Source organism: Podarcis liolepis (genome assembly GCF_965112155.1).
Source record: "Podarcis liolepis genome assembly, chromosome: 2".
Classification (NCBI taxonomy): Eukaryota; Metazoa; Chordata; class Lepidosauria; order Squamata; family Lacertidae; genus Podarcis; species Podarcis liolepis.
Genome location: NC_139555.1, coordinates 44,174,982 through 44,191,063, shown reverse-complemented (window position 1 = coordinate 44,191,063; position 16,082 = coordinate 44,174,982). Strand labels below are relative to the sequence as shown.

Sequence of the window (16,082 nt, the reverse complement as noted above, 5' to 3'; positions counted from 1 at the left end):
TGTAGTCCAGTGTTGTTATTCTGTCTCTTAGTATAGTGGGGTTTTGGGGGGAAATGGAATGTGGTTGGAAGGCTCTTTTGTGGATTATATGGGAAGGGAATGATAAATTGCTTTCCCACCCATCAAGAGGAAATAGGGATATTCTTGGGGATGGGTTTTTGCTGCTAGATGTTAAAAGACTTAAATCCTCTTTCCTATAAAAAAAGGGGGGAGCCCAAGTTCATGTTAAACATTTTTAATATTTTTACTTTGGTATCCTCAGTTTCCCAGGCAACCTACGTACAGCTAACAGGATACAGGTTCCATCCAGGTTGTTTACAGTGACACAAACGCATACAACTCAATCCTATGCATGACTATGCAGAAGTAAGTCATGCTGAGTTTAATGAGATATATTTCCATAGGATTGCAGCCACAGTGTTTGCATCTGTACCAGTTCTAAGACGTCACTCTCTCTTGTTTTTAGGAGGCAATGGATGTAGGTTGTAGGATTTAAGAGGTGTCTTTTTGGCTAGGCTTGACAGTTTCTTTTTTGTTTTTCATCCAAACACCAGATGATGCTTACAACAAGTATTATGGGGACAGCCAGCACACCACTTTACCGCTTTGGAAGTGTGAACTTGCACATCCAGACTGCTAGCATCTTCTTTTCTGCTGAGATACCAAGTAACGGAACTTTGTCTCCGCTACCAGCTTGGTCTTTATTTTCTGTGTAGCTTCATAGAATCTGTCAGCATGTGACAGCAGCCATATCCTGGGAAATGGCTTTGATTGACTGGCTAAACCAAGTGAGGGAAGCCAATGGGTTTCAAACCTTCAGTGAGTTAGGGACTTTCCCTGCATGCGAAGACAGGCTCTGGCAGATCAAGCGGATGAGATCAACAGTGGGTCCAAGAGTCCAGAAGGCAGTTACTGCACATGCTGTAAAAGAAAATGAGGGGGGAGGGGCTCATGTACATGTGAAGATAGCCCATCTAGGAGAAGGAAAACGCTGATCCTAAACCTCCGATACCTTGTGGCTATACTCATTCATGATAAAGGCTTCAGGGGCAAACCCCAAGGAAAAATCCATACCCACTGCCTTGTGGGACATCTTTGGGAGAAGAAATGGCTAAGGAGTAAATCCTACACAAATCCATGGAGTCCCTAAGACGGTTGGATGGTGCCTTGTACGTCTCCTTTCAGCAACTCCTGCAGCCAAGCTCGTCCCAAATGTCTTTCTCTGGTTTCTTTTAGAGCACATCAGTGATGCTGAGAATGAGGTCTTGTTGTCTGGCTGGCCCAGGACCTCCATACGCACAGCCCAGGCTTGCACCAAAGAGGTCACTTCAGTTCTGGTCACTCAGCAGAAACAACGTGGGAGGCAGCAGTTACGAGTTACCAGTCTCTGCAGACTTCACCCCTGGAGGCACATTCCATTGTCTCTCAAGACAGATGGAGGCCAACAACAAGCTGCATTGGTAGAGAGGGCAGTGATCTCTGTTGACTCACCATGCAGCAAATGATGCTGAAACTTACCGTATTTTTTGCTCTATAAGACTCACTTTTTCCCTCCTAAAAAGTAAGGGGAAATGTGTGTGCGTCTTATGGAGCGAATGCAGGCTGCGCAGCTATCCCAGAAGCCAGAACAGCAAGAGGGATTGCTGCTTTCACTGTGCAGTGATCCCTCTTGCTGTTCTGGCTTCTGAGATTCAGAATATTTTTTTTATTGTTTTCCTCCTCCCAAAACTAGGTGCGTCTTGTAGTCTGGTGCGTCTTATAGAGCAAAAAATACGTACCTTTTTCAATGACAGAACTGCACTTGTGAATGGAGAAACATATGTCCAGGCTCCCAGACTGAACAGTTTCCCCAGGTGCTTGAATAGTAATGGGGTGACTGATGAGGTGGATATGCAGTGAACAATGTGTGTAGTTGCTACGCAGTTGCCATAGTTTATGGCTTCACTCCAACTTTAGGTAAACCATTAGTGCTGAAGTATGGTCAATTAAGGCCTTGTAAAGCAAGTTTAGATTTCTGCAGCCATCATACAGGCAGTGGGGCTTACTACCTTCATGGAAAACCTTTCAAATTAAAGGTATGCAAGTGCTATAAAAGGAAATGTAGACACACTGCCCTTATTGCCAACTCTAAGTGGGGTTTTGTTAGTTCCAGTGTATATCAAAGGCAGCCCCACTAGTGGCCATTATTTGGGATGTTACTGGCTTCTTCCATGAACATCAGGAGCCCACGGCCATCTCTCCTTGCTCCCATATTAACACACCTACAGGTGCCAAACTGACAGCATCTTAAAGCACTGCTAGAATCCAGGGATTGCCACTTGGTCCCCTGCACACCAAATTTGGTCCTTGAAGCAAATTAATCTGACCAGTATCCCTATATTTTAAATCAAGGAATGATAAACATTTTATTCACATTCTTAATGGAAATAAGTGAATGTGTGTGAGAGAGATGCCATACCTTGGTGATACATCTTGCTTTTTTAAATTTAACACTCTGGTTGACAGCTCCTTGGAGACTTCATTATAGAACCTGAACATCCATGAGGAAGTTGGGTGGTGTAGCAAAATTCCCTTCTAGTCCTTAGATCAACGTCTGCAGAATAATGTGCTGTCCCCAGAGAATACTCACATTAGTTCTTCCTGCCATTCTAACTTTATTCAGAAGATACCACCCACATTTTGCTTAACACTGGTGTCTGTGGTCAGCATGGTCAAGTATCTGCCAAGGGCCCACCCCCCAGGCAGGCTCCTGCACCTCTTCTCCTATTCACCTCTGCAGCCTGCTTATTTGCCCACTTCTCATTCTCACACAGATGAGAGCAGTAGTGAGGCAAAGCAATAGATTGCTTGCTAACTTGCTGGCTTTTGACCTGGCAAGCAAGGAGGTGGCAGCAATGCCAAGAAAGAAGAGCAGCACAAGCTGGTGCTAATAGGGATTGGGGCTCCAGATCATGAGGAAGCATTTGGAATGCCCCATTGGTGTAGGCTGCCATGCTGCTCATACAGAGACTAGTTACTAGTTGCTCATGCGTTGAGCAACACAGGAGCAGTATCTTCTGAAGAGTCTCTTGCATGTTCTAGCCTTCCACTTTTACAAGCAATGGAGAGAACATGCAGCTGCTGGTCCCAAGACAGATCCTTACACAGTGCTGATAAACAGTGTCAACTAAGCCCTGCTGCATTGCAGAACGGTGAGCCAAACTTTTATTGCAAACTCCATTTGTACTTTGCTGAACTAGCAGACATTACTCAAGGGTCCATCAGTGTTGAGGAAGTGCTATACAGTATTATTTTTTAAATAAACTCTTGATAGGATAGGCTTTTCTGGCATAGATAAAAATGTTCCATTATGGTGCATTATATTTGAGATTAACTGGTTGAATCTTTAGCATGTATGTTTTACCTACAAGGGATCTTGCCTTCGGATTGTGCTCAATGGGCCCCTGTGATTCTTTTTTCAAAAGTTTTGTTGCTAGAGTTGGGGGTATTAAAGGTTAGGGGCCCAAGATGCTGACCTGCATGTGGCCCACTTATATGGGATTTGCCTGAATTCAGATACAGGGCTAGACCTGTGACCACAATTGTCTCTAGTAATAATGCTATTCTTGAGTGTTTCAGTCACAGCTGCTGTACCATAGCTGGTCTTTCAGTGTAGTAGCTTTCTCTTCTGTTACAAAGAAGTTGTTAGTGATAATCATTTTTTTTGCCAATTTATAGTTGGGGAGTAACTGCTGAAATAGCCTCAAATACAGTCCATAAGAATGTTTCTATGTGATGACCCTGAGAACCACTCTTGTATGAATGTACATGTAAACATGCATTGCTTGTACGTGGAAAATATTTGTTTGCAATCTTTTCTGTCAATTGGGTACAGACAAGGAAGCCAGGAATGGCCATGTCACTCCATCACATATACACATAGTGGCAAATATGCATTGTTCACTATCACATGTGTGAAAGTAACATGTGTAAACTGAACACACACCCAATTCCATTTTTGGCCCTGACATTACTCTAATATTGACAGACAGTGTTATAATGGGGAAATAGGTTTGGAGACCATATGACACTTTCATTATATATTCAGTAGTGAATTTCATCCACCAATCCTGGTGATGTGTCTAGCAGCTTGTTCAGTGATGAAGAGAGAAGAAGACAAAGGGCTTCATTCTCTGGTGCTTTCAGCATATCACTCCAGATGTTAACTACAGGGGCCTCAGGTATGGTATAAAAATATACAGACAACCAACTAGGTGTCTGTCAGGGTGAAGAGCTAGGTAAGAGATCCCGTTGTGGTTGAACACAGACATATAGGTGTACTTGGGAATGATCAGATTATAGAAAGACCCACATTCGATTCAAGGTCTCTTGTTGAACAGCTTCTGCTTAATGTTCTGATTTGTTGTTCGTTCTTTGCAGCTCAGACAGCAGCAACCAATACTTCTCATCAACCATACATAGCTGTACATTTTGCTTTATGTAGCATTATAAATGAAAAAGATGAAAGGGAAGGAGGGAGGAAGAGAGCAAAGTATGAGGAAACTAACAATAAAGCACATTTCCATTAAAAATTCATTTTTTTAATATTTTTGTTTTTTTTAAAGGATTTTTAAAATTTTTCATCATTTGTCTTTTTACTTTGTTTCATGCAATATTTCACAGTCCCAATCCCACAGGTTTTTTTTCAACTTTTTTTTTCAAACAAAGTAGGAAAAAAGAAATAAAGAAGCTGAGGAATTAGTAATTTTTTGATGTCATTTCTTTTTCTTATTTTTCAAGCAGGACCAAAATGTCAGAAGAAAATGCTTCATTTTTATCAATTGTTTTTGTCCTTTTTTGTTTTTTTCTGTTTAGTTTTATTATTTCTTTTTTTTATCTCTGCAGGCAGTAATATTAGGGTTTGGTATAACCAGCAAGCACTCCTTTTGTTTGTGTGTGTGTGTTTGTGTGTTGGGTGTGTGTGTGTTTGCGTGCGTGTGTCCCTCTTAAAAGGTCAGGCCACAAACTTTTTTAAAACTTTTTTTTTAAGTTAACCAGGTAAACTGAGATGATAAAACTCATCAATAGAAGCCCAGAAAAATATTTTTTGTCTTTTTGCTTCGTTTTACGTTTTTTAAAAGGTTTTTGTTTCTTAAACTTTTCCAAAACGTCTTTGCTGAGGTTGACAGACTCCTTCCTGTTGCTCCCACCCGTCCCTAGGTATAGTGGCTTCTGGTCTCGTTTCTCAGAGGCATAGTTAGCTGTAGCGTGGGGCTCTTGGACTGCACAATTTCCCCACACCTGAGTGCATTTTCTTTTGTAAATTCTGAGTAACGTCCCCCCCTCCCACCCTCAAATCACCACACACGACTTGATCTGTAAAAGATAAACATGCTCTGATCTCCCAGACCCTCTCTTCCCTAGCCTCCCCACCCAACCCCCAAACCCTTGCCCCCCACCCCCCTCCCCAAGCCCCCCCAACAAAAGATAAAAAGTTTCTTTCCCTTGCCCACGTTTGCAGGGTTCTCTTCCGGGATGCCTTCCCCAAATCAGTTGAGTTCGCGGCTATTCATCCATCCATCCACCCACCCATTCTTCCTTCTTTCCTCAAGCGCGCGCTCTCTCTCTCCCCCTCCCCTCACAGCTCCCCTCCCCCCTCCCCCAACCGGGAATGCCATCCCTCTCGTGTGTGTGTTTCGTGTGTTTCGCGCGGGCGCGCATGTGTTTAAGGTGAAACCACTTCTCGGTTAGCAGCAGTCGTCCTCATCGGTTTCGCTATAAGGTTCGTGCAGTCCTTTGCGTGATCCTGTCCCACGCGACTTGGCTGGTCCATGCGAGTGATAGTACCCATTGGGGAGCCGCCGCCCATGCCTGGAGGGGGAGAGAGAGGACGAGCCGCTGCCCACCCGGGAAGTTCTGGGCGAACGTCCTGAGCTGCTCCCGTGCTGCTGCTGCTCCCGCTGCTGCTGCATTGTCTCATAGGGGAAGGCTTCCTCGCCGCCGGGGCCCGCGTAGTCCGGACTCCGGTAGTAGCCGCTGCCGTGCCGGGGCCCCGGGTGCGGCTCGGAGACGTGCGGGGCCGACCAGCGGCTGCTGGCGTGTCGGTAGGCCCGCGGCGAGTCGTTCCGCGGCGGGACCGTGTGCCGCTCCATAGCCGGAGACCTGCTGCGACGCTCGGAGACGTGGTGCTCGGCGGGCAGCGACGGGTAGCGCCTCGGGGCTGGGCTGGAGATCCGGCCCGAGTGCACGGACGGCGGCTGCTGCTGCTGCTGGGACCCCGTGTTGACGGCCTTACGGACCACGGGGGAGTAGGAGATATGTGGCCGGGGTGTAGAAGGGGTCTGTGGGAGCTGGCGGCGTCCTCGCCTCGGGGTGCTGGTGCCAGACGTTGAGAGGACCGGACTCCCACTTACGGAACTACTGCCCTACACGAAAATCGAAACAAAGGAAATCAAAAAGAAAAAATATACAAGGAAAATCAACCAAGAAGAGACACGAGGAAAAGTGGCGGGGCAGGAGTGAAGGTGACACAGACATGGACAAAGTTGGCAAGAGGAGGGGGGGAATGGAGGCAAAGGAACGAAAATAATTCGGCGGGGAAAATAAGAATTAAAGCGACAGCCACATCAGGGGGGAGGGAGAGGAGGGCAAGGGGGACAACGAAGAAGGGTAATAATAATAATAATAATAATAATAATAATAATAATAATAATAATAATAATAATAATAATAGGAGGGGGAGGATCCAACACAAAACAAAAGCAGAAAGAGAAATGAGAAATGGAGTTTTTATAAGTTCCAGGGTTTAAAAAGCAGCAAAAAGCTTTAAAAATTACTTGCACGTTTTTTTTTTTTGGTGGGGAGGGGAAGGAAACAAAACAAAAGGGTGATGTCAATTTATTTAAGAAAACAAAAACTGAAGGAGAGAGGCGGGGCAGGATTGATTTTGCAAAGCACGGGTCATATTGCATGTTATCAAAGTGGTTAGGAGGGAAAATAAGAAAAGAAAAATATCTGGAGTTGAAAAAGGAAGGAGGAGGTTGGGACAGAGTGACAGGGTGGAAGTGGGAATCTAGCAAGGAAAGGTGAGGGAGAGCACTGGGTCTGGAAAAGTTTGGAACAGAGCCGAACTCTTGAGGGAGGCTGTTGTGTACCTGTGAAATGTTTAAGCTCTTGGTGTAAGGCCTGTGCGTGCATGTTCTCAGTTCAGGCAGGTAGGCAACAGTGTGGGCTCCCCAGTCTGGTGGAGCCTGGACCAAATGAGAGTTCACCTCAGAGGCAGTTTCCCACTTCATGCACACTGAACTCTACATTATTTATGGAGGATAACTCCTCCACCCACATACATTTAAAGTGGCCTCCTTGACCAGATTGCCTGATGGATTGCAGTACAACAGACCAAAGCTCCACCCAGTCCTTAACCCTACTTGAATAACATGTGGAAGACAGTAACAAAGCAAAACAAAACCCTAAATGCACAAGACCGAGACCACTAGATCCCGGGCAACGTCCTTTATTATATTGCCAGTACTGAGCAGTTTACTCCAGTTGTAAAGCTGAAGGGCTCATGTCTTACTAATTGTCTTACTTCACCAATTCTTTGGACTGTTAGGCTCAAATGGGTTTTTATGAGTTATGTCATACTATTTGTTCCACAAATGAATCTTGTTAATATGAAGAAATAAAATATGCATTCTGAGCACTGTATATGTCACATTAGATTGATTTAGTAACAGATGTAAAACTTGTGTGTAAACCCCCACCCCCATTAAGTCTTGTGCCAGACTATAGCAGCCAGAAAAAGAGAACTACTGAATGAACTTCAAAAAGTACACATTTTTAGTAAAATGACTGCAGATCAGACAGACGGGCAAGATAATGAAAGAGAGGGATTTTCATCTGTCTGGCTTGGATAGGGGCTTTGTTCCATGGCAAGTGAATGAGGAGGTGTGTGTTGAAAATACTGATACTGTACTTCCCTCGTTGTCAAGAGAATGGAAATGGGTAAGCTGGGTACCAGGGTAGTACTATATGTACTATATGATACGACCTCCAATTATCACATTGTCACTAAATCTAACAGTAAAGCAAATGACACGGAGCAGGCAAGGAAAATTTTCTGACTCTAGCACAACTACCTCTGTCTAGGAATATGGATGAGAGAATAAGTTCCAGTATGGTTTAAAATGAGGAACAAAGAGGATAGTCACTGATATTTTTCCATCAGGAACACACACACACTTGGCTGTGCAGTGCTATAAGGTTCTATGGCATATTAGAAATAATTTCATATTAAATAGGTAGTGCTTTTAAAGTTAAATTTGATTAGCAGTTTCTTAAGGCAGGAAACAATATGTTTTAACATCTGAACTGCAAAGTACTGAGCAGCAAAAAATGCAGTGTTCATTGAAGCCAGCAGCAATGTCTCTTTGCATCTTGGTCAAAGATAGGCTGCACTACATTTCCAGGTGCTTCTAATGCCCCTTTCTTGAGAGTTTATATGGTGCCTTTGGCTCTATAGGTAAGAAATATGAAGTTCAAAGTTGAGGAAGGCTAAAAAAAAAGAGAATTGGGGGTAGCTTTCTAAGAAGCACCTGGCAGAGCTGAATCCTGAACTAACAACTTTCAGATCATATCTGAAACTAAAAGAATAATTTTTTGTTGCTGCTATCATTAGGTAACCATTGGTAAGTTGCTTCTACTCTTCCTGTTGTCACTTTCCCTGTAAGCAAAATTTTTATCAGTTTCCTTCAAAGAGGCTGAACTCATTGTGATGGGTCTCTTCAGATAAAGCACACTCAGAAAGCAAACTTTGTGTGATTTTTTAAAAAAGTTCTATAACATGGCTGAATGGTTCGGTGTTATTGCTATGAGAAGCGTCTGATAGTGTCTAGTATTGGCTGAACCAACAAAAAGTGAAAAGACAATGATGTAGCCACACATGCAGAGGCAGCTGTTTCCTTCATGGGAGTTGGCACCTCTCTAGTGATAAAAGACCCTACTTGGATGGCCCTCAACAGGATAATAAGGCCCCTAAACTCCAGCTGCTGATGATAAAAAGTGATAGATGTATACACATAGACTCTGTAAATCACCCAAGAAGGTGAAGCCAAGTTGGTCATTCAAATGGAATCATTTTGCATCTGTGATCAGCCAATTGGGACAAGAGAACTTCAGAAGAGTAGTTTGAGAGTAGTGGAAATCTAGCTTGAGTTCAGCCTTATAGAACTAGAATGCTGGAGAGAGACTCCTGAAAAACCTGCAATGTGGTTGCCCTGGGTCTTGCACCACAGAAAGTTGTGAGAAGAGGTTTCTGTGGCATCGTTCAAGTGACCAGCCACTCTTTGCCAGCAATGAAAAGGAAATAGCTCCATAGCTGTGAATAAAGTGAATCTGTGAGCTAGTCAGCAGTCACTCCTCAAAAGGTGGAGCGTGGTAAAAAGCTGCTCTTCAAGTGCAGCAGGACAGTGTCACAAGACTATATCACAATATCCAAGCAGGAACTGTGGAAACTTCTTTAAGAGAGATCTGAACATTACCAAAACCCAGATGTGCAGGCATTGCAATTTACATAAGCCTGGCAAAAGGTGACAAGAATCTGAGATAAATGAAGAAGGTCCAATTAGATGTATAAACTAATCTGCTTAGGTGAGCAGTTGTGTCACACACATGGTGAATAGTCTTTGGGAAGAATCTAGGCTGAACTGGAAACCTATAGACCTAAGAAGATTGAATAAATCTGAAGAAGAAAGGGGAGACTGCATCTCAAAGAGCTGAGAGGTTAAGTCCATTGTTGTTGAAAGTTATCTCTGGATATATACTTTTTTAAAAAAGGAAGAGAATGAAGTACTTACCTCAAAGGGGAGCTGGAGGTGGTCTTGAGGTCTGTTCAGACAGGAGGACAATAATGGTTCATGGCATAGTAAAAAAAAGAAGAAGGCCTTACTGTAGAAGTCTGAGAGAACTCCAGCCCATGAGAGTTAAATATGAAGGACAAGTTAAAATAGAAGAGAATACTGCCGCTGGTGTTTTTTTTTAAATTTATAATTAACCTCGATCTAATATGGAAACATATTTTAAGGGAGAATGTGTTGCTAACCACTGAAGCAGCTCCATGCTGCTTGGTACTTGAAAGTGGCTGCCATGCTACAGTTTTCTTGGGCTGATGATCAGTGATTCATGGTCAGAAGAAGACCAGGGGAGAGAGGGGGAGAGAGAGAAACCAAGACAGAGAAAGTAATTGAAGTAGCACCAGGAAGGAAAAGCCTACCAAACCAAACAGGAATCATAATTAGGAAAGGTATCCTAGGTTTACAAAGCAAGTTTTTGTATGTTCTGAATGTGCTCATGTGTGTGCATGTATATGTACATAACCACATTGCTGGGAATTTCACACATACGTACAGTGGTGCCTCGCAAGACGAAATTAATTCGTTCTGCGAGTTTTTTCGTCTAGCGAATTTTTCGTCTTGCGAAGCACGGTGTCGGAAAAGTTTTGGAAAAGCTTCAAAAATCACCAAAAACCTAAAAAAAGGCTACTACACTGCGTTCTATGAGTTGCTCCTCGAAGTCAAGTCGCAACTGTATTAACGGTGTTAAGAAAAAGGAAACAAACTTGCAAAAAACACAAGACGTTTTTATCTTGCGAAGCAAGCCCATAGGGAAATTCGTCTTGCGAAGCAGCTCAAAAACCGCAAAACCCTTTCGTCTAGCGAGTTTTTCGTCTTACGAGGCATTCGTCTTGCGGGGCACCACTGTATTTCAATGAAATATCTCTTTCTGTATCATGTTGCACCATACATGCATCTATGAATGCCTATGTATGCCATACAAACCTGCGTATTATTTGTTATGCCTTGCCTGTACTGTGTATTTTAGTATGCTGTGAATATTTACTTACACAATTTATATGCATCCTTTTGTATTAAAAACACACATGCATGCCCTGCATCTCTCAGTATTAGCTGTACTTACAACTTTTTGTATGCCATAAGACTCAAAATCTGTATGGGGTGTCTTTGTGTGTGTGTGTGTGTGTGTGTGTGTGTGTGTGTATCATATGTGTCTGTATCTAATTTTGGTATGTGTAGCTGAAAACCACCATCTACAAGAGACCACAGCTGCATGCTACAGAACTTAGATCTCTAGAACAAATATAGGTATTCTGCAAGAATCCTTTGATTCTCAACTTCTTATTTTGGGGATGTACAAGAGGAATCCCTCAGAGCTGCAGGAAGAACTTTAAAACACAGGGGCAATTTTCTGTTGACAATTCAAGGGGGTCCCACTGATCATAGATTGTATCTCCATTCCCAATATAGCTTCTTATCCCAGTTCAAACGCCATAATACGTATTCTACATAATGCTTTTAGTGTCCTCTTTTCCTTTTAACTTACTAAATTTTGCAGAAGAACCAGAATTTGCAGTCTGAATACATTACTGAAAATCAAGTCAATTTTATGAGAAGGCATATTTTGAACATGCCTAATGTTCAAAATATATTACTGCATAATTTGAAATTTCCTAGGATAGAATTTTAGGGCTAAACTGGACTAGGTCAGGAGATCTGTGACTGTATATCCTGATGCTTCTTTAAACAAATAAGCAGTTGTAGAGACATAGCTTGGGCCCATTACACTAGAGGAGGGGATCCAACACTTCACCATTCCAATTTAAATATCTCCTGAAACTGCTATTTGACTGATCCCCTGCTGGAGAAAATCTATCAGTACCTCAGAGTCTTGTCACACCCTTGGGCATCCCTCTCCCATATACCAGGGATGAGAAATATGAAGCCTTCCAGCTATTGGTAGACAACAACTTCCATTAGCCTACGCTAGCATGGCCCATGGTCAGGGAAGATGGGAGCTGACATCTGCAAGGCCACATGTTCCCCATGCCTGCCATATATCCTGTGTTCTATATACGCTCATTGCATGCATGCCTACAGTTTATGCATGTATTTCTGCTTTTTTCTTGTTTTGCTTGGATGTGACATGCACAGCTTACATGTGTGCCTGTCTCTTCAGGTGCAGCTTCATTCCAAACTTTCCAGATTCACAAACCCCAGAGAGTTCAGTGCCACCAGCGTAACAATAAAGGGGTCACACCACAGACACTGGAGAAATAGGCCAGCGAGCTAGGCAGGGCCATCCGCTGGATTGGTTTGAATTTTTGTTCTCTGCTCACCAACCATCTTACCTGCGCCCGCCCCTCGCCGTGACAGCAGAGCCAAGCACAACGGATACAGAAATAAACATGTAAATAAAGGCAGATTGGCCAGGAGACCCCGAGTAAAGCGTCCAAATTGTCCAAAGGAAACAAATAGGAACAAAGAAAATGACTTCGTGTGTGATAACGGAGGGGCGGCGTGCAGCAGTGGGGGGAATAAATGGAAAACAAAGGAATAAAGGACCTTAAGAAGAGTCTCATCGAGTAATTGTATTCTCATTCACCCAATAAAATTTTGATGCAGTTCACATAAAGCTGGGCACAACCGCTGTCTTGAGGCTCTACCCTTATGTTGTTCAATTTTCTCTATAATTAAAGTGGTAGGCTTTATTATTTCTTTGGCTTTTGTACCACACTATGAAGATAAATAAGGAATGTAGTTGTGAGCTTCAGTGTGAGTTTGATAGCCTTTGTTTTCTTGGCCCATTACAGGATATACTATCTGGCATGGAGATGGGGTAACATGCTGCATTAATATATGGAGGGAGCCAACTGCACTACTAAATTGGCAGTCCTGGCATTGCTCCAATTCCAAAGCTGTAGACATACAAACACTGCAGTAGAATGAATCCAGACTAAGCCCTGTGAAAATCAAACCCTGCAATCCCATACTTCCTTAGGTGTGAACTCAACTTTGAATGCACTAATTTTTTTTGATACTATTCAATTGTCTTATTTTGATCATAGGATGTACTCCAGTAATAAAGGTGACAGAATTTTCCACTCATTTTCTCTATATAAGTGCCATGAAATATGCTGTCCATGATATGTGTACAGTGGTGCCTCGCAAGACGAAAAGAACCCGTTCTGTGATTCTCTTCGTCTAGCGGTTTTTTCGTCTTGTGAAGCAAGCCCATTGACAGATTAGCGGATTAGTGCTATTAGCGGCTTTTAGGGGCTTTTAGCGGCTTACCTGCTGATCGGATCAGCTGATAAGCGGCTTAGCGGCTTAGAAAAAGGGGGGGGGACCAGCAGGAACTCGCAAGACATTTTCGTCTTGCGAAGCAAGCCCATAGGAAATTTGTTTTGCGAAGCACCTCCAAAACGGAAAACTCTTTCGTCTAGCGAGTTTTTCGTCTTGCGAGGCATTCGTCTTGCGGGGCACCACTGTATAATTAGCAGGAACATAGCCTAAGCAGCCTTGTCCAAGCCACAGGAACTTGTGGTATCCTGTTGTGATACCTCAGGGATATTGTAAATGGGTTTCACAGATATTGCAATACTTGTCTGTGCACACACGTTGTGATTGTGTGTGTGTGTGTGTGTGTGTGTGTGTAACTCAATAGGTGATCAGAATCAGACAAGACTCTGTGTGAAATGCCTTCTGTGTCTGTGAAGAAGGGTGGACAGGTATGAAGCGAGAGGGTATCTTTTGAGGAAGCAATTCCTGAAATGGGAGGAAAGGAGGATATCACTTGGGGCAAAATGCAATAGGGAGTTTTCCTCTGTACCATTTACTGGAAATGAGCCCTTGTATGTAGTTGTAATGTTGATCCAGAAGGGATCGTTATCCACACCCATCTTTTCTGGATCTCAGCAATGGAAGCTTCTGCTTATATAAACATATCTATACCAAAGTCTTAAACTAGTTTAAATGTCTCTTCTTCTCTCGTTTTTAGAACAGCAAAACCCAGATGGTGAAGAGTTCAAAAAAGGTCTCTCCAAAATGGGTGAATGGGCAACAGAATGCTTATTAAACTCATTACAAATAAGTCATAAATTGTGAACACAGGAGGGGAAAAATCTGACTGCTGATATGTATGCTGATTGAGTTGAATTGGCTGTGACTGCTTTGCAAAGAGATTTTGGAGCTATAGTGGAAAGCTTACAGAAAACATCCATGTGCCATGGTAATGTGCCAGGAATAATTAGGAAAGGAAAGGAATAAAAATAAAATAAAATAAATATTGAAATGCCATTATATAAATCTATGGTATATTTTGAATTCTGTGAAGAGTTAGGGTCTCCCATGTCAAAAGATTATCCTAGAGATGTAAAACAGATAGAAAATGGCAAGTTGGCATTCCTTACAAGAGGAAGCAAATGAGTTTTGGGGCCTTTTTAGTTTAGAAAAAAAAATACTGTAGTGGAAATTGTCAAAGTTCACAAAATCACAACTGATGTGAAGAAAGACAAAGCTTAGACAAATGCATGGGGGATTTGTCAATAGCTATGATAGTTAAATGGAACCCCTATGTTCAGAGGAAGTTTACCTCTGAGTACCAGATGCTGGAGACAAATCACACAGGGTGGCTACCATCTTCCTACTTTGCACGTGAACTTTCAGAGACATCTGGATGGCTGCTGTTGGACAAAATGCTGAGCTAGATCACGCTTGGTCAGACTCTGCAAGTTCTGCTGTTGGTTAAATTCAGAAGTGTGCTTACAATGGTGCAGCCACTTCAGTGCAGGCATGCTCACCCAGCATTCTCACTGCACTATGTTAGTAATGTGGTGGTCCCTTAGCAATACATGGGATGTTCATTCATGTGCAGCTGCTGTATGTATAGAACCTACAGGTCTTGCTTGGGCCAGTCAGGATCATAAAGTTCCATCAGAGAGATCCAGAAACTAATAACAGGGTGGGTAATTGGAGCTTGATTCCCTAAGAGTAGAGACTCTCTCCGTACTGGACACACCTGGATCGATCCCTAGGGGCACAGCATGGAATGGAAAGCCACACCCACCTGCCTGTGAGGCATGTGGTCTCGGCCCTCACTGGGTGAGCGAGACCAACGTCGATCTCTGGAGCGAGGCCGGCTATATTCGTGCCTCTCTTGTGAGTACCGCTCTTTGTCAGAAGATGTGTGGTGGTGATGATGGTGGTGGTGATGGTGATGGTGTTTCCGGTCCTTTGGCCTGCCTCGTTCTTGGTCTCTTTCTTTGGGAGGTAGGTCACCTGACTGTGTGGTCATGCTGAGGTCCGTGCCCAGCCCTGCCAGTAAGAAGAAAGAAGGCAGTTCAAGGTTGAATGTTTCAGTTAGAAATATTCTGTATATGTCAACATATGTCCCCATCCTTCCCTGGCATCTAAGCAACAAAGGAGAAGGCAACGTTTTGAATGGCTGATGTTGTGAACCTGAAGGAACATGTGCCCAGGACTCAGATACCAAAGTATATTGCTTTTCTAGTCTTTTCAAAAGCTCAAGCAGCTACTCAGGGCTAAATCAAGACTGATGGGGGAGATCTGTGAACAGGATCTTCCACAGCTGATTAAAATGTTAACAGCAGCCATGGAAGAGAGTACGATAGTACTGGTGTTGTGGTGGTGGTTTAAAACCTTATGATGCCATTTTCTTGATGAAAATTGGACTCTTAAAGCTGCTATTTGCCTTCCTGGGCAAAACAGAATATACAGTGGTACCTCTGGTTACGTACTTAATTCGTTCCGGAGGTCCGTTCTTAACCTGAAACTGTTCTTAACCTGAAGCACCACTTTAGTTAATGGGGCCTCCCACTGCTGCCGCGCCACCGCCGCGCGATTTTTGTTCTCATCCTGAAGCAAGGTTCTTAACCCGAGGTACTATTTCTGGGTTAGCGGAGTCTGTAACCTGAATCGTATGTAACCTGAAGCGTATGTAACCCGAGGTACCACTGTACATGTTTTGCCCTGCAGTGCAAGTATCAGCTTTGGAGGTTAACAGCAACTTTAGAGCAGAGGGCAGGGGGGGGGGTAACAGAACTGCAGCACCAAGGAGGCTTTAAAAACCCCCTCATGCCACCACTCCCCCAATTAAAATTGTCCTCCCCAAGCTATTTGCCCCATGGGGGCAAGATTAATTAAGCCTTTGCACTGCATGGCAAGCAAAATTTCAGTTTGCTGATATTAATCAGAAAAAACAATGCTAAAGGGTTTAATCTACACACACAC

The 16,082-nt window shown here is 43.3% G+C and overlaps 1 protein-coding gene and 1 long non-coding RNA gene across 7 annotated transcripts in view; one reads left to right on the top strand and one right to left on the bottom strand.

The window, feature by feature from the left end:
* Positions 1–54: 54 nt before the first annotated feature.
* LOC310700334 lies at positions 55–14,890 on the top strand. Of its 2 annotated transcripts, XR_014522570.1 has the most exons (4): positions 55–366; positions 3,082–3,191; positions 4,091–4,220; positions 13,831–14,890. It is a non-coding gene; the product is annotated as an uncharacterized lncRNA (long non-coding RNA). The 2 variants fall into 2 exon arrangements; XR_014522571.1 differs by having other exon boundaries at positions 3,082–4,220.
* Positions 5,454–16,082, bottom strand: part of CACNA1A (calcium voltage-gated channel subunit alpha1 A) — a 265,156-nt gene continuing 254,527 nt past the window's right edge. For all 5 annotated transcript variants that reach the window (XM_083489607.1, XM_083489608.1, XM_083489605.1 and 2 more), the window contains 2 exons: positions 14,899–15,146; positions 5,454–6,404 (listed from right to left, as the gene is read on the bottom strand). In XM_083489607.1, coding sequence (XP_083345733.1) covers positions 5,727–6,404; positions 14,899–15,146 — 926 coding nt within the window. In that variant the 3' untranslated portion in view covers positions 5,454–5,726. The remainder of the gene's footprint in view (positions 6,405–14,898; positions 15,147–16,082) is intronic.